Genomic DNA, 25,016 nt, shown 5'->3' with positions numbered 1-25,016 from the left:
ATTGACTTTTATGCTGGTTATTACTGCTTTGATTATTAGTCTATTGGTGTTGATGCATTAAAAAACTATAAACAAGAATAAGAACAACAGCAACAATACATCGTATTCTGTAAAAGTTCAAGTAAGTGCAAAATTGATCTTCTTCTCTTTAATATCGAAGTAATGTAATGAACATTAATATCAATAATTTCGGGTTACAGTCATTGTGTATTTTTAATAATACGTTTTAAATAATATTTAGTCAATATCATAGTTCAAACAAACACATATAGTGGCGTATTCAGTGAACGTCCATATCAATATTTGGGGAATAATATTCGAAAGCCGCTCTGTTTTATATAGGCAAAATACTATTGATAACCGCTTCTTTCAATCAACAAAGTATGAGGATGATGTTTTGTAGTGTATCTTATGTCCGCCTTGCACCCGGTATGCCAAGGGATGTACAATAGTGACGTCTTTTAAAGCATTAAATTAAGAACCTTAAAGAAATAATTAAGCTGATCTTTTGTTAAGTATCAAAACGAAATTCGTTTAAACGTATGCATAAGTCATTGCCACAAATTGGCTGACGAAGCAATTGTGTATCGGTTGTAAATACCAACAGCTAATCGCATTCTTGTTTGCTTATTGTTATGCTATTTATAGTATCGAACGCTTTAAACATCAATAGTAAAAGCGAGGTGTACAGTCAATCAATATAACTTAGTTTATGATAAATTCAAACCCTACTGTGAATACTCGACATTGTGTTTTGCTAAGTGCTCGTGAAGAACGGAGTTCATCTAAAATTACAAACCGGATAAACTGTATATGTGAGTTTTCATTTTATGTTTTTAACTGCATTTAAAAGGTATGTTCATTTCACTTGAAAGTCAAATGGTGAATGTCAGTTCATATTAACGATGGAATTGATGCAAATGCCATAACATACTTAATTGATCATTTGTAGGCATGAACGTTTTTTGTTAAATACAAAAAGATACACGAATATTAAAGTTAGAAGCATCATGCGTGTATGTAAACTTTCCTTGTTTTGATATGTTTACTTATTATGTAAAACATATCATATCAGCGCGTAACAGTATTGTGAAATGGGAATCTATACACATTCTTAAGTTGTTAAATTGCATTTTTAGCTCATCTATTTTTTTTAAAAAAAATATGAGCTATTGTCATCACCTTGGCGTCGGCGTCGGCGTCGGCGTCGGCGTCCGGTTAAGTTTTGCGTTTAGGTCCACTTTTCTCAGAAAGTATCAATGCTATTGCATTCAAACTTGGTACACTTACTCACTATCATCAGGGGACTGGGCAGGCAAAGTTAGATAACTCTGGCGTGCATTTTGACAGAATTATGTGCCCTTTTTATACTTAGAAAATTGAAAATTTTGGTTAAGTTTTGTGTTTAGGTCCATTTTATTCCTTAAGTATCAAAGCAATTGCTTTCATACTTGCAACACTTACTAACTATCATAAGGGGACTGTGCAGGCAAATTAATGTAACTCTGACTGGCATTTTGACAGAATTATGTGCCCTTTTTATACTTATAAAATTGAAAATTTGGTAAGGTTTTGTGTTTAGGTCCACTTTATTCCTACAGTATCAAAGCTATTGCTTTCATACTTGCAACACTTATTAACTATCATAAGCGGACTGTGCAGGCAAAGTTATGTAACTCTAGCTGGCATTTGGACGGAATTATGGGCCCTTTATACTTAGAAAATTGAAAATTTTGTTAAGTTTTGTGTTTTGGTCCACTTAACCCCTAAACTATCATAGATATTGCTTTCATACTTGGAACACTCGCAAACTAATATAAGGGTACAGTAAAATGACAAGTTGCATAACTTTGGTTGTCATTTTTACGGAATTATGGCCCTTTTTTGACTTAGTAACTTTGAATACATGGTTAAATTTTGTGTTTCGATCCACTTTACTTCTAAAGTATCAAGGCTATTGCTTTCAAACTTCAAATACTATCATGCTATCATGAGGTTACTGTACCTGGCAAGTTGAATTTTACCTTGACCTTTGAATGACCTTGACTCTCAATGTCAAATTAATAAATTTTGCTAAAAATGCCATAACTTCTTTATTTATGATTAGATTTGACTGATACTTTGACGAAACTACTCTTACATGACATACCACAATAGACTCCACCCAAACCATCCCCCGTGCCCTCCCCCCTCCCCCCCCCCAAATCACCCCCCCCCCGAATCCCCCCCTATTTTTTTTTAAGATCATCTCACAAATGACCACCACACCCTCACACTATACTATATCCCCCCCCCCACCCCACCCCCCCAAATTGTTTTTTTTTAAACGGTTAAAAAACACAAATATTTATTTTTATTATTTTATGTTTGAAATACCGTCGAACCATCGCACCCAAGAATACCCCCCCCCCCCACCCCACCCCCTCCCCCCCCCGAATTCCCCCCCCCCCTATATATATATTTTTTTTTAAGATCGTCTCACAAATGACCACCACACCCTCACACTATCCTATACCCCCCCCACCCTCCCCCCCCCCCGAATCTCCCCCCGCCCCCTATTTTTTTTTTTTAAGATCATCTCACAAATGACCACCACACCCTCACACTATACTATACCCCCCCCCCGAATCCCCCCCGAACCCCCCCCTAATTTTTTTTTTAAGATCATCTCACAAATGACCACCACACCCTCACACTATACTATACCCCCCCCCCCCAATTTTTTTTTTTTTTGAAACGGTTAAAAAACACAAATATTTATTTTTATTTTTTTATGTTTGATATATCGTCCAACCATCGCACCCAAGAATACCCCCCCACCCCCCCCCCTCCCCTCCCCCCCTCGAATTCCCCCCCCCCCCCCCCCTAAGTTTTTTTTTTAAGATCATCTCACAAATGACCACCACACCCTCACACTATACTATACCCCCCCCCCACCCCCCCCCCATTTTTTTTTGAAACGGTTAAAAAATACAAATATTTATTTTTATTATTTTATGTTTGAAATACCGTCCAACCATCGCACCCAAGAATACCCCCCACCCCCCCCCCCCCCCCACGAATTCCCCCCCCCCTTTTATTTTTTTATTTTTTTTATTAAGATCATCTCACAAATGACCACCACAACCTCACACTATACCCCCCCACCCACCCCACCCCCCAAATTTATTTTTTTTTGAAATGGTTAAAAAACACAAATATTTATTTTATTATTTTATGTTTGAAATTCCGTCCAACCATCGCACCCAAGAATCCCCCCCCCACCCACCTCCCCCCCCCCCCCGAAATTGTTTTGTTTTTTTTGCATTTTTTTCGCATTTTTGGAAGATAATGTAATAAATGTCCACGCCCCCACACTATACACCCCTCTTCACTCCACCCCTCCCTCCTTTGTGATTGAAAATGAGAGTCCCTTCACCTTTAAAAAGAAAATAGATGAGCGGTCTGCACCCGCAAGGCGGTGCTCTTGTTCAACTTGTTACAGTATAACTTTATATAGCTAGACTATGTTACGACACGGTACACGTGTGTGTATAATATCCTGTATACAAAATGTATATATAATGTTTTAATGGGGTCAATGATGAAACAATAGCAATCGATTTAACGAAAACAATACAAATACCATACCTATGTTTACCAATAAATGTCACACAACGGTCGTGCATCATTTGAAAGGACATGGCATGTTGACGTGAACGTGAGTTTGCGATCAATTGAGTCGTGTTCTGAGAAAACCGGGCATACTATATTTTGTTTGAAAAAACAAAAACAACAGCATTTTCCGAAAATCAGTGGTTAGTTTTCCTTTAAAATTCATGATTTTAAATAATAAGGAAAAATGAAATGTGAACGCACGGATGAATGTCAGGCATTCAACATTAAATTTGGCAATTATTAAGTTACAAATTAAACTCTTCCCGAGCGACTGAACCACTAAGTGTATGCACAGGGTCATTTTTAATGGATGCGCGCGTTAAAAGTTTTCGTTTTGTGTTTATCGTCTCTATCAGTAATTATATGAACTAATACCATTAGCACATTCATATATTAATTCATACCCATCGAGAAGTTCGAATACGTATTTAAAATCAAAAGGAATGAAGTACCCATGTACTTTTTAAACATGTACTTCTTTAATAAAAAATAGTTTTGTCCGCACTTGTAATTAACTTATCAGAAATATCAATCATATTCAAGAGAGGGTAATCACGTGATTGTCAATATGGCGGCGTCCATGACTGGCAGGTATTTTTCGCCGTTTTATATCATTTATAACTTGTATTTAATTTGTAAATGCCGCTAACTTTCCAGCCATATCAGCACGAAAGTTGCAAGTGTTAATTTCGTATTAATATTCACTCTCTATCTCGACCTTATTCGCTGCGAAATTTCATAGCGGGATGACCTAATAACAGCTCCACTAAGAAATTTTGCTGGGAGTAAAGTCGAGATATGAAGCGAATTTTAATACGAAATAAATGTTAATCACCTTTTTACTTATATGGCTGGAAAGTTAGCGTCATTTAAAATTAAACAGAAGTAATAAAGGGTATAAAACGGCGAGAAATAACTGTCTCGCCGTGGACGTCGCCATCTTGGCTATCACGTGATTACACTCATTGATATTCTTTAATGGACATTACTCGGTATCTTCGACGAGAGGAAATGAATGCTGGCGACGCGGTTCACCCGAGATTTACTATACACTGGCAATGTTTAATGTTCTTGTTTTTACTCGCGTATCTCAGTGAGACTCCCTTTTATTTGACGCTTTAATATGGACGTAATCTGATATGATGAAATGGAGGAATTTGATATTTGTGTTTAACCTTTGGTTGGCTGGTTTTGTGTATGACATCCAAGTGCCGGGCGTTGTCTGTATTGGATCTTAATTTGAACAGTTTTTGTAGACTTTCCATCATATTCCGTTATATTATGTTTCTAAAAATTGATTATCTGTATTTAAAATATATAGCCTATTTATCTATAACGACTGGGGAATACATTTGTGTTGTTATTTAAAAGCCGCATTAAAAATAAACATGCGAAATTTTGAGACACAATATGACAAAATAATGACAATGTAAAACTAGTTTTTTTTTCCATCCCTTTAATTCTATAAAGTATCACAATAGAAACCAATCAATGTTTCTATCCTAAATATGGTTAATATGACATCAACCACAAGTATGTTTTAATTCAATAAAATAGGAGTGTTTTCGGGTCAACTGAAAATTGATTGGATTTATCGCACAACCTATAATTATGTTTATATGTAAAGAAAACTTTTGTACATTTTTCTATCCCTACCCAATATTTCGCAATTAAAACGTGTGGGCCCTGTCATCGTCACGCGATATTAATTGTAATAGTCACATTGATGGTATTGATATTGGTCGTCGAGTGACTAAATGCCCCGCATGAATTAAAAATCGTTATCAGTTTGCCGTTTGCGCAAGCTCGTGGAATTACATTACATGGGCTATAAAGACGCGTGGGATTTATAAAGTCTTATCGGGATAAACAAAAACGTGCAGGAAAAAAGTCAACTAAACATTTCGCAAAGTAGAGGAATAGTCAGTATTGTATCTTGTTGCGAAGGGAATATTAATAGTGGTAAGTTTCAATTAAACAATATGTAGCTCTTAATTGCTGTATGGTATTTCCGCATTTTTCATTACTCCGCCAATTCTTCATTGCCTTATTTTATGACTTCTTTTGCTTGCTTCATTCTGCCTACATACTACCTCATTCCTTCAATTCACGAAATGTTAGCGCTCTTTATTTCTATACTAAAAACGTTCATATAGTATCTGCTACATTTTACTTTAAAAACATTTAAACATAATCTTAAGTCGTATTTTAAGAATATCTCACAGTTGATCATACCAAAATGTGAGTTACATGAATATGACTCTTCTTTACAAAACAATAGCAATAACACAATTTAATCGCAACGGGTGTTTCTGTTGTTATATTTGCATTCCAGTTTAAGAAATTTAAGTCATATTGATTTACACAAATTTTCAGTAAATGGATTTTAATGTCAACGCCTCATCGTTCACATTAATAAAGTGCCCAAAGCAGTTTGCATGTGTACGCTAAAGTTGACATTACGACCCACGTGTTCGAGTGAAAGAGTGTATTGATACAAATCGTTATTATACACAATTAATTTAAATATTTATTTGAACTTAATACAAGTTTATATCAAAAAGGATACACTAAGATCGACGACATAGTATCGCCAAACTTGTTCATTTTAGTGACTAAACAATTTCATTAAGGTGTTGTCAATGAAGGGTTTAGTCGATAGTTATTATTTTATCTCAATTTTGGTTGTTCATTTTTTATGTTTACCAGCTGTCGTATGAACGATGTAGTCCTGTTAAAATGAGGTTCTATTGAATACATCTTTATTATGTTTCGATAGCTATACTGTGATTTTCTGATAACATAGAGTTACGGACGTATTCACATATATTTGATTACACTCAATCGTCTTGTGAATTAGGCCATGTACACAGCGACCATTTGCACATCATAAAATGGGCGACGTTTCGTTCATTAACGAGTTATACACAAATTTACTTTATTTATAAAGGATTGCTTCTTTAAACGCGAAAGGACTTTGCCGAAATTTCCCTTTTGCCGAAAATATTGGGGCGGCGGCCGCCGCCCCTGCCGCCCCAGCTCCGACGCCTCTGAATATATGTTATAAGAATACAATTGAGTGCAGTATTACAACTATTAATACAAGTTAAGTGATAACATGTAAAGATGCAATAATTGCTTTGTATTTTGTTGCATACGAATATAATTTTTATGAAAACATATCACTGTATTTGGTTTTTACAACTATTCAAATAGGATGCAGTAAATGTGAGATATTTTCATGAACATATGTACAGACGTTGCAAGTACAAACATCAGTTGCATGCATTGCCTTTCTAAATCAAAAGTAATCCAGTGGTTGTTCAGTTTTTATTAACACTCAATGAATATGATTGCAAGTTATATATTTGTTTGTAAACAAAGAATATTCCGAAAATCAGTGGTTAATTTTATTTTTTTTAATGCATAGTTTTAAATAAAGAAATGAAATGTGCACGGTTGGTTGAATGTCTGGCATTCAACATTAAATTTGGCAATTATTTAGTTCAATATTCAACACTTCTCTAGCTACTGAACAATGCAGTGTATGAACAGAGTACATTTTAATGGATGCGCGCTTAAAGTTTTCGTTTTATATTAATCGTCTAAATCATCAGTTTTATGGATAAATACCTTAAGCAATTACAAGTATTCTTTCATACGCCTCGAGGAGTTCTGATACGTATTTTAAATCAATATAAACGTAGTACCCATGAACACATAAAACATTGGTTTCGTCTGCAGTTAAACGTTGCTTCACAGACATACTCTTATCATCTCTTACTAAAGGGGCCTTTTAACGTTTCAGTAAATTAACAAAATAAAAAAAAATGTTTCAGATTCGCAAATTTTTGCTGTAGTTATGATATTTGTGAGAAAACAGTAATTCTGAATATTGACCATGCTCTAAAATATCAATTATATGCATCTTTTGACGATTTAAAAACCGGAAAACTTTAAAGCGCCGAAACGCGAAAAGATTGAATAATTTTGAGAGTTGTGTTGTTGTCGTTATATTTTGTTATACTACGAACATTGCTTATGTATAGCATAAAATTCATCACTCATTGTATGAGCGCAGATGGTCTAAGCGATAGGCTTTTACTCCAGGGGTCAGTGGTTCGAACACAGTTGAGGGTGACTTTTTCTTTAATTGTATTCGTGTTTCTTACTGGAGCTTTTATAGATCCAATGTTTACATTTATCAATATAAATCATTTAATGACAAACTTCAATACACGCCGATATCTGTGAAAAGGCCCCTTTAACCTTACTTGGCATCTTCGAAGAGTAAAAGGAATGCTAGCGATTTGGTTTACCTTTGTCACGCTGCAGGCCCGTACCCAGACCATGGGCCCAGGGGCTCGGGCCCCCCCAGCTGGCTGTCGAACTATGTTTTTTTTATAATCGGCCCACTGCAATTTTTTCTCTCGTGCAAGGGCCCACAGTACACGTTCCCTCAAAACAAAAGAGCAGCTATGTTTTATTGTCCCTGATAAACAAGGGGATTTACGCTCGCCAATCGAGATAAGCATCTAGGCAATGTTTTCTTATCGCCTTGTACACACATCCCCGATCAGTCCCCCATTGTATTCATGAATACAATGTCTATCGATGGTTGATGTAACATGTATTTTGATACGTGCAGCGAATGGAAGCAACTGCTACAGGAGTTCGTAGACTATGGTCTGATAATTGTCGACGCAAGTTTTTTTCCTTCTTTGAGAAGGCCCTAAACGTATTTTTCCGTTCTTAAAGTTTAATTGTGTTTTTTTTTGAAACCTTTTATTGGGAATTTTTAGGTCCCAATATATACTTTTTGCATTGAGAATAGGGCCCTGAATTTGAAACGGAACAAAAACACTGACAAAGGTATTAAAACTGATTATTTATAATTTTTGAACGGAAATCACTGAAAAAGACTACGACGAGATAGTTAACACGTTTGTTTTAAGGAAAAACAGATTCATAAATTTGCCGAGCAACAGATAAGAATTTGGCAGAATTCAGTATTTAAAATAATTGAGTACCGAGAATTGAGTAATATCAACCTATTAATGGCTCATTGGTAAAAAAATGAAAATTGAAACAACAAATCGATCTCATTATATAAGTTAACCTGATCCAGTGTAGAAAAATATTGTATACTTAAATTATCTCTTTCTTTGAATTTGTTTGAAAACAGTATTAATTTAACAGTATGTTAAATTAATTATTTAAAACTTTCATTATTTCCCCAAAAAGGCGTTTCGTGCAATTTATTTCCTCAAAAATGGCAAGGTCCTTCCCAAAAAATCAGATTAAAAACACCTGTGACGTAATTGATTTGTGAAAACAATGGTGGAAGCAATACGATAGTTGATGTGGATAATCGTCAGTTTAAACCTGTAAGTTTCGGAAATCTAAAGCTTTGAATATTGTTGTGAATTCACACCAATGTTTAAAGCTTAAGACTTCCGAAATGTGTTGATTTACTTGTTATATTCCATTAATTCATATCACAAAATACGTTTTTATAAGCATTAAAATTCACCTTGCAAAGTGCCAAATTAAAAAAAGTATATATATAGGGAGGGGGGACCCCTCCCAAACCCTCCCCGGTTGGGCCCCCCCCCCCAGTAAAAAAATCCTGGGTACGGCCCTGCGCTGTACAGTAACCGAGTTTAATGTCCGTGTTTGTAATTGCGAATCTCAGTACAATGCTCTAATTTGACTCTTGAATACGGGCGTAACCTGTTTTTATTGAATATAGAGGGCAATTTATGATTTTGTTTGAAATTTGGTTTAGTTAGGTTTGCTGGGTAGGTGTATGAAATCTATGTGGGCGTTGGTAGCATTATAATCTAAATTTTTAACAGTATTGGAAGAATTATCATTTCCGCTATATGATGTTTTTTAAATGTAAAATATGTATTGATCATATATAACCTATAATTTTTAACGACTGAAAAATGTTTTGGGTTTGAATTTAAAGGCCGCAACGAAATACATTTCATATATATATAAATATGGGACGTTTTGAGATATGACTGGAATGACTTGCGCTTATTAATAGAATCAAACTAAATTTTGAATCCCTAAATTCTATGAAGTATCATAAAGTATCGTACTAGAGGCCAAGCAATTGTTATATCCTATATTTTATAAGATAGAATAAGCCAGTTACATTTTTATTAGTAAATACAAAAGGAATATTTTGGGTTTAATATATTATACTTTATATATATTCAATAGTTTTTTCCGGTTTTGACATAAACACTTTACTTATAACTACTTAATGTCCATAAGTAGTAAACCATGTTTATATTATGTCCACTTCAGCCAATATTTCGAAATAACAAAGAACGTGCGTATCCAGTCATCATCACGTGGTATGGTATTGATTTTCAATGGTGAATGACTTCATACCTCTCATACATTAAACATTCGTTATCAGCCTTCCGTTCGCGTAAGCTCGTAGAATTAAATTACCTGGTGATAAAAACGCTTGGGTTTGATTATGTCTTACCGGGATAAATAAAAACGTTCAGGAAAACCCCCAAACATTTCGCCTAGTATTAGTAGAGGAATAGTCGGGCATTTATCTTGTGCGAACGGAATATTAATAGTGGTATGTTACAATTGGAAAATATTCATAGCTCTTGATTGGTGTATGATTGTTTCCCTGTTTTCCATTACTCCGTCATTTCTTCTTTGCTTCATTCTTGTATTTCATTGCTTTCTTCATTCCGGCTTCCTCCTTCCTTCTTAATTCACGAAATGTTTTCGTTCAATATCTTTACATAAAATCTTTTGAAATACCTGCTTTACCTTTACTACTATACGACACTTTAAACAAACTTTAGAAATAATCAATAAATACTTTACCATTAATCATACCACAATTTGTTAACTGCTGTTAAAACGTTATTTAAAACTATATGATTTTTCGATGTAGCATAGATATAACACAATTCAACCACAATTTGCATTTATTCGCATGTTAAGTTTATTATAAAATTAATGTATTTTGTTTGTTTTCATATTTCCACTGATTGTTGACAAGATAGTTAATATACTCAATTCATTTTTTGTATGAACACACAATAATCTGACGCAAACTGTATTAATATCTTAATTACTATTGTTCTTCAAGCATGGATGACTGTCTAATAATATGAATCGTGATGAGCTGTTATATGTAGGAGTGTTCTGTTCTGTTATATTAAGGTTATACATGCCTTCAAGTTTAAATTTAAAAAGCGAGGTCAAAGTTTTGCACATAGTATTAAAGTGTTTTAAAGCACTTTGATTAAAGTATAATGGCATATTTCATTAAATGCAATTTAATGTCAATGCTTGTGTTTATCAAGGGTTTGAAGCTATTTGCATGTTTATTCGTTCTTCATAAATTGCCCAAGTTTAAGGTTGCATGCAAAAACATTCTCATTATATACAATTAATGTACATTATTGTGGAATAAGTTGATATAAAAAAGCGTCCATTAAGATTGGGTATACATAGTCGTCAAACCTGTTATTGATTGCTTACAAACTATTTCTATAAGCTTTTTGAACGAAACATCAAAACATAGGTTTCAGCTTTTTATGCCCCCGAAGGAGAGCATATAGTGATAGGACTGGCCGTCCGTCCGTCCGTCTGTCCGTCACACTTTGCGTTTAGGTTTCGAAAAATGCTCATAACTTCTATGTCGCTTCAGATAGCAATTTCATATTTGGCATACATGTGTATATGGACAAGGCATTGAACTTAAACTTGCGTTTAGGTTTCGAAATCTGCGTTTAGGTTTCGAAAAAAGCTCATAACTTCTATCAAGCGTTTATAGGGGGGATAAGTCATCATATGGTGACAGCTCTTGTTTATATTTACCAGCTGTTGCAAGAAGTGAGTTCTCATATCACAATTGGGCAAAATTCAATACATCCTCATTCAATTATGTTTCGACTGCTAGTATCTAATTTCGTGATTACCCCATAATTGGCGTATCCACAAACATTTGATCGCATCAAATCGTTTTGCGACACAGGCCAGTTAAGAGCATGAAATGGCCAACGACTAGACTTTTAAATGAATCCAATCGAACTTAACTGATACCCTTTTGAGAATATAAATTGCATTGATTTCCATCAATAAAGAGAAGTTTTTGATATATAATTATGTGCGTTGAAAGATTGTTCCGGTTAAGTTTTCACTGACTTACAAAAAAGTATCATACTTTCCATGCCAAAATAAATTCGTTATCAAGCGCTATGTTTGTACACTTATATAGGTGAATTATTGATTCCTATGTAAATTGAATCAAATATTTGGCGTTATCGTGTAAATAATCAACTTATTGCCTACATAATTCGTACTGAAAACAAAAAACTAATGCGGGGATACTTTATGAGCTTACATATTTAAATTCCTTTCAAAATCACATGCAATATTAAACGTTATTGTTTAAATGCAAAGACCATTAAGGTAAACATGTGGGATTCCGATTCTCAACTATTTCAATGTGGCCTTTGTACTGAGTAGTTGTTTTTTGGCTATTGTAAGCAAAGTATGCAAGAGTGCTCAAATCCGTTTACTTTCATATTCTGCATTTTTCATCTGTACCCATTTACTGTATGCTCTCGTGTAAAATTAACATTATTCGTGTAAGTTCATTTTGTTCCTCGCGATAATGAGCGTAAAACAATTTAACAGAGCTCTGAACAACAACCCTTTCAAAACACCTGTATAAAAGATGAACATTCATCACAAAATGTATCCCTATTAATTTACTTGCGGATAAAACCTTAGTGAAACATGTATTTCATACCTAAGCTTAATGTATATGCTAAGTATTCTATTACCATCGTATGCCCACAGGTTAGATATATTATTTCGCATTAGCTTTCAATTTTACGAGTGGTGAAAAAAACAATTACTTGTATAAACTAAATTAACATGTTGATAAAAAAACAGTGTTGGAGAGTCACAAATAACTGTTAATTTGGAAAATACATATATTAAAAAGCGTGTACATCGACGTGCATACTAGCTGATAGTTGCACATCATACATATGATCACCGACGATCGAAAATCAGATAAACTACAGTTTTGACTGATAAAACAGAGATTACCATTACGACCGCAACTAAAATCCTGAGTTTCAATGAAGTTATCACTTTGTAACTGTTCTAAATCAGTAATAATTTGGTCGTTTTATACATGGTTTGCTGTACAAAGCTAGTAGTAGAAGAAGTAGAAGTAGTAGTAGAAGTAGTAGTAGTAGTAGTAGTAGTAGTAGTAGAAGTAGTAGTAGTAGTAGTAGAAGTAGTAGTAGTAGTAGTAGTAGTAGTAGTAGTAGTAGTAGAAGTAGTAGTAGTAGTAGTAGTAGTAGTAGTAGTAGTGGTAGTAGTGGTAGTAGTGGTGGTAGTGGTTGTACTGGTTGCAGTGGTGGCAGTGGCAGCGGTAGAGGCAGTAGCGGCAGTAGCAGCAGTAGTAGTAGTATGAGAAGTTGTCGTAGTAATAGTAGTAGTAGTAGTAGTAGTTGTAGTTGTTGTTGTTGTTGTAGTATTAATATTAGTATTAGTATTAGTACTTTATTATTATTATTATTATTATTATTATTAGTAGTAGTAGTAGTAGTAGTAGTAGTAGTAGTAGAAGTAGTAGTTGTAGTAGTAGTAGTAGTAGTAGTAGTAGTAGTAGTAGTAGTAGTAGTAGTAGTAGTAGTAGTAGTAGTAGTAGTAGTAGTAGTAGTAGTAGTAGTAGTAGTAGTAGTAGAAGTAGTAGAAGTAGTAGAAGAAGAAGAAGATGATGATGATGATGAAGTAGAAGCAGAGGTAGATGTAGAAGTAGCAGAAGCAGTGGTAGTAGTTGCGGTAGCGGCGGCAGTGGTTGTAATGGTGCTTGCAGTGGTTACTTGTAGTGGTAGTTAAGTAGAAGTAGTACCAGTAGTAGTAGAAGTAGTAGAGGAAACTCTAGCAGCTGTATATATTATTACTGCTTTTCAGATTTAAAATGGTGGAATTAAGCTGTGGGAAGAAGATGATGAAGTACCTGTTGTTCATTATCAACTTTATATTTTTCGTGAGTACCTTTCGTATTCAATGCAAGTAAAAGTTTTGGGACACTTGATGACGTTGATTTTGCTGGTAGAGCTGATACATAGAAATGCTATACTTAAATGCTTGCAATAATTTTGATGAATTTGTATGCTTGACTATTCTTTTTAATGATGGTGATGTTAATGACGATACTGATGATGAAAATGTCAATGCATGTGTCGAGGATGATTGATGATGATACTTCGGAGCAGGATAATTATACTGACGTTGATGCTGACCAAACTTATCAGAGGATGCTGCTGTGATATTCCTACATTTAGCATATATTTTTCTTCGAAAGGTATTGGGTGCTGCAGCTTTTGGTCTCGGAATATGGGCTCTAGCCGACAAAAATAAGATGAATGTCTTGACCAAGATCGGCGCAGCAAGCTCAAATTTCGATGTCATAGGTAAGTGCGTGTACTCTTTTTTATGAACCGTGCATAGCAAAGATAGTTCAGTCACCATAAGGTGCCTGTACAGTAGTTAAACAGTTCTAAGTGGAAATATTTACGCAATAGACACTAAAGAAGCTGCAAACTGCTCTATCTCAATCACATACTCAATGCAGTGGCTAGACGGTCGTAGACATATTTCAATGACCCCAGCTCCTTAAAGCTACGTCAGTGAATCGGCCGTGGAGTGAACATGAGAATGGGCTAGACCGTCCTCACATCATTCACTCGCCTAACTCGCCCGACATAGTTATGCACAGATTATTAATTGCGTGTTATTTCTGAAGTTTACGAATGCCACATCGTCGGATACTTACGTTCGACCCATTCCGCTACTCTCCATTTATCGACCGCGGGACATTACGAACTATTTTCACCGTTTAAGAGTGTGTCAAATCCAGTAATTTCATTAGATCCCTCACGGTTTGATGAGGATATTTTGTACCAATGATACAACTCGTACTATAGAGACTTCGGGTTTGTTGTCAAAATGGCGTCGTCCGTAGAAATGGAATTTCGTCTTGCATGCGAATACTTTAAAATTGAGAATTCAAACGACATTCAGAGTAAAAGTATTTCTAGTCTCTTACATGGGCGCGATGTCTTTTTAATTTAAAGATGTGTTTGATAACATATTTCTGTAATTTTTCCCTTTTATAATGCTACAACAAAACACACATTCTTTTCTACGGCGGCTAGGCATTGACACCTCCAAAGCGAAGAGTATTCATTTTGTAAACTGCGATTTCATTGGTCTACTGAAAGGTTACAGATAAGGTCAAAACGGCGTGTATTGCTTATATTGCCCCACGGCTTATGCTGGAGAGTAACGGAATGAATTAGTCGTGGGTATTCGATGATGCGAATGCCTTAGTTTTGATTATTATTTTCATTGATGCTTTTGTAGATCAGAATGCTTACTTTAACATTAAATTTATGTGTTCTTAAAAACTTCGTTGATCGGTTTTAGATTCTTCACAGTTCTTGACATTTATTATAGCTGATCACGTCTTAATGAATACTAAATCATATATTCATATATTATTAATTTATTCTTTAATATGATAATTAATAATACAGTAACGTGTGTCTGTCATTTAAAATAAGACTGGAGATCGTGAATTCGACATCCAGTTTGAGTATTCTTTTCATTTTACTGAACGAAAAGATGTATTACTGTCATATTATAAAAACCGTACTTGTTTCATTTATGTTTTACATGACCATGCAATCCGTATATTTACAAATTTGAATTTATTTAATTAATCAGTTTACGTTAGTCACACATTATAATAGTGCCAATACCTTTTTCATATTTGCAGGACTGTTGGAATCTGCAGCCATAGTGTTACTTGTGGGTGGGGCGTGCATTCTGGTAATCGGATTCTTCGGATGTTGCGGCGCAATTAAACAGAGCCAGTGCTTGTTGTGCTTGGTATGTAACGTCACTTCCCGTTACGAGCAATAATGTATGTAACGTAAGGAAAAAGCAAAGATCCAAACCTTAATGCGCATGTGTTATGGCGTTTCAGACCAACAATGTGACTTGTAACAGATGCCAAAATTATTAGTATATATACTAGATGCCAACATGATTCGAAACGGGGGTGCCCATATGCATAACTTATCATTTCAGACCAACAATATGACTTTTAGGTCAAACAAACATTCCCCTTAAGGATGGTATACATAACATATGCCAAAATGATTAGTTAACTTAATATATGCCAAAATGATAAATTATCAGATTACAATTTCCTGCCTCTGGAATTATACGCTTATCAACATCAAAACACGCGCTTATGTAATCTAGGGCAATTTTAACTACGTGATATAATCAGCAATGTAGCGAATCAGGCAATCAACAATGAGCACGTTCGAGGGTGGAGTTATATTGACCAATCGAAAATCGAATACAGCCATGTTTGGTAGATAGTCATGTAGCTCTAAATATTCACTTCAGTAGTAGGTCAGGACATGTTAGATAGGTCACATTTACTTGTTTGTTGTGGGCAAGCTCGTCAGCCCTTGCTTTGATATTGTACAATACGAACATTTGAAAGCGTTTGTGTTAAAGATAAATCAACGAAGGTCAATTTCAATGACAATTTTATAGACTCGTGTACGTAATTGTGTTCCACCGATTACGCGACATGTAGAACTAACGTCATATCGAATTATATATTTACCGTCATCGGTATGCTTTCGGACGCTTGTAGCATAATTTTAGGACGGTAATCGTCGCAGTTATTGTTTTACTTGTAAGGACTGGTATCTGATCCTATGAATTTGATTACAATTAAAAGTAACCACAGAAGTGTGTCATTACTACACATGTGTCATAGAGGGGCTGATATATGTTCTAGTAAAATACCTTAATATACAAAGTTTTCATGTCGAAAAAGTTGAATTCAATTGATGATTGTATGATAATATTACCCAATGTATAGTATAGTATCATAAAAAGAAATATTTATTCAAATTTATAAAATTTGCTTTTACCAATGCCGCGTATCTCAGTTTATGTTTCTCTACTACCAATGACATTTGTTCATTTCCAGTACGCCATATTCCTGTTGTTGATAGTTATTCTGGAGATTGCAGCTATTGCGATTGCAGCTTCATTCAGGGGAAAGGTGAGTCCAAATCCCTATATGTTTGGTATGTGCACATATTTCTAAAAGCAAACTTTGACCGAAATTATATACTGATTCAACGGCAAAATTAAGGTCAGGTTGATACCAGCGTTGGTTGTGTAGACATCTTTTTTCTTATAAACACTCAGGCTTCTTATTGCTAGTTAATTATCCCTACAGATATCCGGGCAAAAAACTCTGAAAAATCTTAATATTTTTTTAACTGTTCTTTTTCTCTTTGTAATGACTTACAATCTATGTTAAGGTCAACAGGCATTGGAATGCTGGTGTATTATAACAAAACATCATTATTTTATGAAAATATTCTGACAAAATATGAGTCAAAATAGTGATGGTCAATTAAAAGCTAATTGGTGTTAATATTGAGCACATTTCAACTGGAACATGCAAAATAAAATATGAAAATAGCACAGAAACATTTGAAAGTGTGACACGAGTACGTATATGGCAGGTGAGTTAAAAAATCTCTAAACAAGAATGTTATGCATTTTAGTTTTTGCGTTAGTTCTCAACCTCCAGCAATTTGAATGTCTCCAAATAGTGTTCTTTCCATACAGGAGAGGTATCAATTGCGATGAATTTAGATAGGTTTTCAAGGATTCGAATATACATTAAAATGCAGATTAAGACTGGTGAAATATAGAAGTATACGATTACTAAAAGTCTAGAGGAGCTTCCATCGTGCGCATAAAGAACTATACATTACACATTTTGAATAATATATGGTTGCTGTTTAATATTTTTTTATAGGAAAAAGGCCTATACGAAACGCTTTGTTTTCAAAGTTACTAATTGACAACAAACTTAAAGACTGCATATTTAAACTCGCGTATGCCAGCAAATCAACTGTATAAACAGCGACGTTTCACATTCATGTTGCTTTGTATGTCCAGGTTACCACGGAGGTGAAATCGTTCCTCAAAGAGAGCATTAACAGCACGTACCAGGGAAAGGTGGACACGAACGAGGAATTCTCGCTGGGCCTGGATTACGCCCAAGTGTATGTAAGTAAACGTAAAGTTAACAAAATGAATTGTACACACAAAAAAGACGCATTTTGAAAATTAAACACACGTTTAATTATTGATCGTTTCGGAAATAATGCATAGTAAAGCTAGTGTGATCACTATGAGATTATGTAAATGTCTCCACACTGTCAGCGTATGTGACTGTTTGGGGGAGGGGCTAATACCTGAAGCGCATTGGTCACGATGAACACAAAACTATATGTATTGCATTAAAGGGACAGTTTGACAAGATAACAATTTAACCAAATGTCATGGAATATAAATAAATGCATAGATTATATTAGATCACCCTGCTGACAAATGAGTGTTGAAAATAATAATAAATCAAAACTGGTAAAATAATAAAGAGTCTGCCACTTTTTTCATCGATAAGCCTGAAAATCTGCCTTCTACTAGCAGAGAATCTTTGAATCTGAAGCATGAGAGGCTGGATTGTAACGAGTTAGATTTTGCCTCTGTGGTAACGAAGCAATATTGTATACTTAAATGTTGTTTATTTTTTTTATTATTCTATACGACCATATCAAATATTAAATATTTGTTTATCAAAACATTAAGTTATGGTGTTTACATTTTCCAATACGAAAATCTGTGAACAAAACATATGTAATAGTAAGAACAAAACGATACGTATTGTATTATTTTGCACTACAGTTCCAGTGCTGTGGTATCGACAGCTACACAGATTTCTACGGGGCAACAAAATGGAACAGGACAGTGAACACATCAGTTACTATGAAAATCCCACCAACCTGTTGCAAACTAATTGACAAGGACGCATTCCTGAAAGACCAGAAATTTGATCCGATAGACAAAAATTGTCCCTACGACCCAAACGACACCAATTCCAATATGAATAAGGTGAGTGTAAGGCAAAATCGACTGGCCTTTAATTTAAACTGTTAACTTGGCTTGTTCTGTATTATCTTCTCACAAATAGAATTTTCTATCGAAATCGTTCCATCAATCGATGCATAACATATAAGTCCCCTTTTTATTAACGCACAGTAATATGTACATGTTTATGTTTAGAATTTTTTTATAGAGAAACTTTTCACGGACGAGGGGGGGGGAGAAGAAGTAGTTAAAAGTTTCTAAATAACATGTACACAAAGTCCAGCGATTAAAATGCGCACTATGCCCCTTTAAATAATAGTTCTAAGTATCAATACCTTCCCTCCTGATAATGCTTCATTTTAAATGTATTGTATCGGCCCTCAATGTTCGTGTAATTAATATAAAACTGGTCCGATGCTCACGTGCACATAATAACAGTGACTTATAACGGCATTATCTTTCAACTTAGCGATACATGAAAATATCTTAATTTTAAAACTTTATGTCAACACGCAATACAATTAATGTGACCGGGGTTTGATATAGAACAATGTTATGAGTCTAAACAAACATTGTGGCATAGCGATTACGGTAACGTTATATGAATATATTTAATAAGCACAGATGCCATTCTCACAGATGCTGAATCTGTAGAAAAAAGATGTTTATAGTTATTTGTATAATAATGAGTATTGACATTGAGGTCATCTTATAAATAAAGAGTGTTTTATTAATCATGCTCGTCAAAATGTATGTTTGTTAACATTTAGGATGTAAACTGATTGCTTTTCATGCATGCCGAGCTCTTCGGAGCAGTCCTGTATGGGCGTAAGTTAAAAGTAAACGTCTATAACAATATTTTCGGAGTCAGCCGACAAAGCAAGTCAAAGCGTATATAAACAAGCAAATTCGTTGAATTGATTTCCCCCGCCAATATGCTTCTTGACACAAAAGTGTTATATTTGATGCTCAAAAAAGCATTTTTTTCAAGATACAAAGGGCCATAACTCCGTTATTAACAGATGGTGTACAATGCCATTTGGTGTGCATCATCCTCTTATCCATATATATATACTCATACCAAGTTTCAATGAAATCCGCCTAAGCACTCCCAAGATATGGCTCCGGACACAAAAGTGCCGGATGGAAAGACGGACGGAAAGACGGACGGATGGACGGACAACGCCAAAACAATATCCCTCCGCCTATGGTGGGGGATAATAAAGACATTAACGACTGCTATTTTTTTGTTTTAATCAATTTTACCAAAAGGGATGCATTAATAATGTGTGGAATATGATTCATTGCCATACGTATTGCTGAAAACAGGAGAAATTGACACTTTTCTGAACATATTTAGCATCTTTAATTAAACAGTAAGTAATCAAACTGTATCTTTAAAAAAGAATGCAGAGAGTCACCAATAAGTAACATTAAGCTAAAAAATATTTATATCGTGCTTATTTTTTCTGGCGATTACATTATGTTTGTATTGAGGATTATAAACACTCCGTAGCTTACAATTAAGCGGATTCCACTTCCTCCATTTATTGCAAGGGATCCCATTGATTAAATGCCGTATACACGAAAACAAAATTAATAAATCAATAATAAACTTAAAATCCAGTATATTGAAATTTACGTTTCAGCGATTTCAGCAATTAACAATTGCGCTAGTCAGTTTATAAACCTTCATTTATGTTAATTACACTTTTTATTGATTAGCAACTATTGAAACGCGATCCAAATAAAATCGTCATTTCAATATTGTTATACATTAAATGAATTTTGATCATTAAACGTGGGATCATTTTCTATTTAAAAGCTTTTGGAGTGTTGGACATCATCCCAATAAAAATGATCCCATTCAACCAAATCTCATTATGTATACATGACCCCGACGGTTCTGATAAATATTATTCTATTGAACATGATACCATCTAAAATAACCTCGTTTGGCATTATCCCGATGAGCATTAGCTTATTGAACAGGATCCTATACAAAATAATCACATTAGGCATGATTCTTAACAATATCACCCTATTGGACATGTTCCCGTGTAACATAACCCCATATGTCATGGTCTTAATGAATTTTATCGCATTAAACATGTTCCTTTTTTCAAACGGTCCCATTTGACATGTTCCATTTGTCCGACACATTATTTCTGTCATTGATGAAAATGTAAGCTTTAAATCGTTCATTTATTTAAATATTGGTTAATTATTGTAATGTTTGGGAACCATTTATATAATTTCAGCCATGTTGGACCTCTATTGAGGACTACCTGAAAAGTCGCATCGGAGTCGTCATCGGCATCGCAGCCGGAATCTTGGTCTTGGAGGTAAGTTACATCTGCTTATTGAAATGCGAACACATATTTTGCTTATACTTACGTCTATTTATTTAAAACGAGTACATACATTATGTAAGAAAGCGGTTAGTATGCAAAACGTTGGCGAGAAGGCGAGCTTACTTACACATTTCCTGGACAAATTTAATTAATCATGGAATGAAATGACAACGAGTGAAATATCCTTTCATCACGTGCTTTTACAATTTAGATTTCAGCATAGACAAAATAATATTTACGCAAACCGTATGATAAAACTACACGCTTTTTTATATCGGGTGACATCACTTAACAAAATTACCTTACGCGCATGGTTAGTCAAATAAAAGGTAATACTAGGAAAAGAAAACATTCAATAAGCTATATTTCATGTTTAAGAAAATATAATAAATGTTTATATTACATAGCAAATAAAGTGTAGCATGTAAAGAGCAACTATTGCCACATGATATCAATATTTATTCATTACGTAGCTGAAAAAAAATCCGAATGTAACACGTGTGTGCTTTTTGTGTTTGCAGATACGGCGTGTCTTGCCATATTGTTTGTTTGGTGTGTCTGCAGATCCTAGGTGTCATGTCATTAATGTGCTTTGTGGCATTGCAGATACTGTGTGTCGTGTTTGCCTGCTGCATCATCAGTACCCTTCGAGCAGAGAGCGTGAAGTGAGGACGCTAGTGAAACACGAGTGAGGACAGATGATTATGGACTGAAAAGAGACTGAATAGAGACTGATATTTAAGGCGATCGTCACAATTTGTTTGTAATGTCATGTTTCCATTTGATCGCTCATGCTTGACCATGTTTAGCAACCTCAATAAAATATTGACCGTTATATAGAAGATACACGTATCTCAATATTTTAATTTTGTCTTTAAAGTCTATCTAATGATTGTTGTTATACTTTGTAATAATATTTTTATACATTTTAATGTAACAAAATTAGCTTGGTTACACTCGAACACACAACAATAGCTATATAAAAAGATGAATGCATTTGTAGGGGAAAATATTTAAAACATAGTTTGCTAATGATTTAACATTATTATTAGCCATTTCTTAAAAAGTTTCAATTGCATATATTTTAATCATAATCGATGATCGATTGCAATAGTTACTTAATGCGAACTGTTGCCTTATTTTTAGATAAGAGTTATCCTTCACTCGCATATTCATATAAATAAAAGACAAAGTACGCGCCGCCATGTTATGCGAAAACCATGATCAATCGTTAAGCGACTATAACAAGCGACCTAGTATGTACACATGTATTAAACTCCTAAAAAGTAGTAAGAAAACGACACTAACAAAGTAAGCCATCTATTGTATAACGTGTTTCAAAAAAAAGAGATACCAAATTGTTTATTATCACATGATATGTTATGAAGAACTATAGCTTATACTAACAATTGAGTTTACTATTCTTGTTACATGATGTTTGTTAACCATGGATGTATCAAATGTAGTAATGCCTATATATGTATTCCATGTCACATTATAACTTGTAAATAGAGCACTCTCTCCCTGAATTATAAATTGATGTATGTAATTTGAACACTGTAATAATTTATATTCACCACGCATGCCTGTAAAATTATTATGTATTTGTATACGACGACAAGCTTGTTATGCTTAAGTCAACATAAATAGTAGGTTCTGTTCAATTCTGTTAAGAGTAGCCAAACATCGGGCAGCATAGAACGGCATACAATATTTTTTGTTTCCACTAACTAGACCTACCCTTATGTTTGTGCCGACTTTTATGCTTTCTTTAATTGTTGCAACATTCCATAATATTCCTTTATATTCAAAATGAACAAAAACGAATATTACTAGATATAATTATTTAAGTTGATAATCGTAAAATAAGTTATCGAAAAAAATTGTTGTTTACTTACCTACCCGACTTGTTTGCCTATTTAAGTGGAAATAAATTACGCATTATGTTTCGTGTAATCTATGTTTTTTTTCATTAAGGTAGCACATCATTTGTACATTTTAATATTTATAAATCATATTCTCTATATTCATCGGTCAATAAACAGTTTTGTTCTGATGCGTAGCAAAAGCCTTCGTTGTTTTAAATTCTTACGCATAAGAATTTCTGTATAACTTCTGAATATTTATAAATAAATATTCCACAAATGTCTTACTTACTCATTTTGAAACCTTTATCTGGGAGGAAAAAGACAAAGACAATTCGTAGAAGTTTGCAAAAAGTAGGGAACAAAAAGTAGGGTACAAAAAGTAGGGTACAAAAAGCAACTTGATGTTTGGCATGCATGTGAATCTCATGGAGCTGCACATTTTGAGTGATGAAAGGTCAAGGTCATCCTTCAAGGTCAAAGGTCAAATATATGGCTTCAAAGCGGCGCAGAAGGGGGCATTGTATTTCTGACAAACGCATCTCTTGTTATAAATATATATTAAGTTCCTGGAATTGTATGACATGTGATAGTATATGCTGAAACACTTCAGCTGTTTTAATTGTCTTTATAAAATGTAAATTATGCGAAATATCAAACGGCACACTCGTCGGTTAACTTGTTTGAGAGCATAATTAATTTTCATCTAATTAACACGCTCTTGTTACAAGTATACATATTCATTTTGTGATTTAAGAACTTAACGCAAGAACATGGTGTTATATGATATGTAGGAAGTAAAAACAGTCCATAGAAGTTCTATGTAGATAATTTAGAATCCACAATTTTCTTAATTAATGGATTGACCTATGGAATATTATTCTTCTTTTCTTTAATTTAAGCCATCCCTAGATACACTGCCACACCCATATTAAGGATAAAATCCTTCAAGTCAACTTTGCATTTACTAGCATGGGTCATGTTCACGGCACAAAGAATACAATATTAAAAAGTGCCAGAAAAGTAAGTTTCTTTTTAATTTGGGCCGTTATATGCGAAAAAGATTTTTAATGGATGTGCGTAAAGTGTCGTTCCAGATTAGCATGTGCAGTCCGCACAGGCTAATCAGGGATGACACTTTCCGCCTAAACTTGAGTTTTGCTTGGAAGAGACCTTCTTGAAACGAAAAATATCAGAAAAGCGGAAAGTCTCGTCCCAGATTAGCCAGTGCGGACTGCACAGGCTAATCTGGGACGACACTTTACGCACATGCATTAAACCCCTTTTTCATAGAATACTGCTCATTAGTATTTCCAAATGTTTAATGGTAATCGAGTGAGTATGTTCGTTTACGACAATGCGTTGTATAGCCAAAACTTGGAAAAAATATTTAACAGTCAATAATTGCCATCGTAAAACAAAATACTGTAAGCAGGTGACTCTTTTCGTCTTAATGCAGATTATTTTCTCGTTTTAACCTATTTATGCCTAGCGTCTAGAAAAAAGGCCTTGGCAAACAGCGTAGACCCAGATGAGACGCCACATCAGGGTCTGCGCTGTTTGCTGAAAGGAATTTCTGTAAGAAATATTCTAAGTATAGAAATAAGTAAACTAGACATCCCTAATTTTGGAAATAAATTGAGCCAATTTAGAAAAATGGGAGAGTCCACTAGGCATACATGGGTTAATCTCTCAATCATGTATTCAATCTGAACGTATGTGTGTTTTTAAGGTTCGATGAAAAACGAAGAGTTAGTAAAATGTCTCCATTTGAGCTGACAAGAGAATTAATTCATACAGTGAAATCATTATAGTTAAACAGAGTTGTTTTCCATCAAGTTAAGTCTGCAATCAATCTCTTGCACGACGGTTACATTACATTCACCTCTGTGTTGGGGTAGCAGTACACGGTAGGAAGCAGAAATATGCGAATTGGCCCCGGTCAAAAAGTGAAATATTGGGAAAGGGTTGGTTTCAATGTCAAATTTGAGGGTAATAGGCCTTATTGTACCCCCAAATTGCATTAAATCCTAAGAATATGACCATTTTCAAATGCGAAACTGTGGGGTCATGACCTCTTGTT

The 25,016-nt window shown here is 34.5% G+C and overlaps 1 protein-coding gene across 3 annotated transcripts; it reads left to right on the top strand.

The window, feature by feature from the left end:
* The first annotated feature begins 679 nt into the window (after positions 1–679).
* LOC127858718 (tetraspanin-18-like) lies at positions 680–23,213 on the top strand. Of its 3 annotated transcripts, none has more exons than XM_052395952.1 (9): positions 680–815; positions 13,645–13,720; positions 14,039–14,147; positions 15,515–15,627; positions 16,754–16,828; positions 17,743–17,853; positions 18,532–18,738; positions 20,976–21,059; positions 21,675–23,213. In XM_052395952.1, the coding sequence occupies exons 2-9, from the start codon at positions 13,652–13,654 to the stop codon at positions 21,735–21,737; spliced, it is 831 nt and encodes a 276-aa protein (XP_052251912.1). In that variant the 5' UTR covers positions 680–815; positions 13,645–13,651; the 3' UTR covers positions 21,738–23,213. The 3 variants fall into 3 exon arrangements, with proteins under 3 accessions (XP_052251912.1, XP_052251911.1, XP_052251910.1); XM_052395951.1 differs by lacking the exon at positions 680–815 and adding an exon at positions 5,467–5,619; XM_052395950.1 differs by lacking the exon at positions 680–815 and adding an exon at positions 10,125–10,267.
* The last annotated feature ends 1,803 nt before the right edge of the window (positions 23,214–25,016 follow it).

This window comes from Dreissena polymorpha, chromosome 14, assembly GCF_020536995.1.
Source record: "Dreissena polymorpha isolate Duluth1 chromosome 14, UMN_Dpol_1.0, whole genome shotgun sequence".
In the NCBI taxonomy this organism is placed as follows: Eukaryota; Metazoa; Mollusca; class Bivalvia; order Myida; family Dreissenidae; genus Dreissena; species Dreissena polymorpha.
This window is presented reverse-complemented; position numbering and strand designations above follow the sequence as displayed.

Bases quoted from the DNA above. Each gene is read 5' to 3' on its own strand.
- LOC127858718 (XM_052395952.1), top strand. From the start codon at position 13,652: ATGGTGGAATTAAGCTGTGGGAAGAAGATGATGAAGTACCTGTTGTTC. The intron at 16,829-17,742 runs GTGAGTCCAAAT...TTGTATGTCCAG, and splicing joins CAGCTTCATTCAGGGGAAAG to GTTACCACGGAGGTGAAATC. The intron at 17,854-18,531 runs GTAAGTAAACGT...TTTGCACTACAG, and splicing joins TGGATTACGCCCAAGTGTAT to TTCCAGTGCTGTGGTATCGA.